Source organism: Benincasa hispida, chromosome 12 (genome assembly GCF_009727055.1).
Source record: "Benincasa hispida cultivar B227 chromosome 12, ASM972705v1, whole genome shotgun sequence".
In the NCBI taxonomy this organism is placed as follows: domain Eukaryota; kingdom Viridiplantae; phylum Streptophyta; class Magnoliopsida; order Cucurbitales; family Cucurbitaceae; genus Benincasa; species Benincasa hispida.
The window spans coordinates 12,778,419-12,779,919 of record NC_052360.1 but is presented as its reverse complement, the minus strand read 5'-3'; the positions used below and the strand labels follow the sequence as shown (position 1 = coordinate 12,779,919).

Sequence of the window (1,501 nt, the reverse complement as noted above, 5' to 3'; positions counted from 1 at the left end):
AGTATTTTCACAACATAAAATTCCCTCGTTCGAGCTTTGTGCTGGTGATTAGATTGAGAAGTTGGTTCAACGACGACATGCTGAACTTGGTGGTTTCAGACCTTGTTGTCATCATCCCGGAGTGTGAGGCGTTAGCCATTAAATACTTTGATACCAAGTTGGAATTAAGGAAGAAGAATAGGGGAGGCAACTCAAGTGTTTTCTCTATTACTGTGTCTATTTTCAATGATACAGAGGCACCTTAAATGGTGTACTTATACAACCTTACCCTTAGGGTTTTAGGCCACGAAAAGAGGAAAAAATAGGAATAATTTTTCTAACTAAAAAATGAACATATGTCACTATAATACATGTTAGTGAAGTTGTTATAAAACCAGAATTGATTGGCTGTTTTCTTTTCTCTCCTTTTTTATATATCCAATCTAGATGGATTTGTGACTTGGCAAGGCATTGCTTAGGTGTCTGACTCCTTTTATCTGATTGGTTCTTGTATTCTTCTATTCTAACATCAACAAAGCAATTTAAACTAAAGCCATTAAAAGTTTTTGCAATCGTAAACGACTCCACTAAATATTAATAAATTTTAGCAACATAGGTTATAATGTCATTGAAAGTAGAAGCTTTATTCTAAAAACATTAGGCCATTTTTTCGATTTCTCACTCCCCTTCATGATTTTAATTTTACAACTTTGCTAGCTTTGAAAGGAACAACAATGGCAGATGTAGAAACCACCAAAATTAGTTACTGATACAGAGTGGGATGAGATAGCCTTGGCGTTGGGATGAGAACAAGAGGCCTCTTCATCTTCAAAACAATTCCAAATTTCTCCTCAACTTCCATTTTCTCACCATCTTCTAATTTCCAATCAAAAGAATGCAAAAGTGTAGCAAGCAAATACAGTACCATTCTTTCCGCCATAGCTATCCCTGCACAATTTCTTTTGCCGGACCCAAATGGGAAGTAACGAAAATCACTTCCACTGAAATCGAATTTTCCATTCAAGAACCTTTCTGGGTTGAACTCTAGTGGATTTTCCCATTGGTTGGGGTCTCGTTGAATGGCCCAGACATTGATGAACACTCGAGAGCCCTTTGGGATTGTGTAATTGGAGACAATGGTGGTCTCGCTTGGGCAGTGCGGCACAAGTAGAGGTAGGATAGGGTGTAAACGCAAAGTTTCTTTCATTACAGCTTTGAGATATGGCAAACTATGAATGTGGAACTCTTCCACAATATTGTCTTCTCCAACAACAACGGCGAGTTCTTCCTGTGCTTTCTTTAGAGTTTCTGGATTCTTTATCATTTCTGCCATCGCAAACTCTATAGTATTTGACGATGTGTCTGTCCCGCCGATCACCATATCCTACCACACATATTGCCAAGAAACAAAAAAACTACTTGAATTTCTTAATTCAAGTGTTGCCTTATAATAATGTAATAAAATTTAAGCATTAGTTACGAGCTCCATTCAAGAACTTATTGAATTTTGAGATTGTTATAA

General features: G+C 37.0%; 1 protein-coding gene across 1 annotated transcript; it reads right to left on the bottom strand.

Moving 5' to 3' along the window:
- Positions 1-742: 742 nt before the first annotated feature.
- Positions 743-1,360, bottom strand: LOC120067404 (geraniol 8-hydroxylase-like). Its single transcript, XM_039018973.1, has one exon. The coding sequence runs from the start codon at positions 1,358-1,360 to the stop codon at positions 743-745; it is 618 nt and encodes a 205-aa protein (XP_038874901.1).
- Between the last annotated feature and the right edge of the window lie 141 nt (positions 1,361-1,501).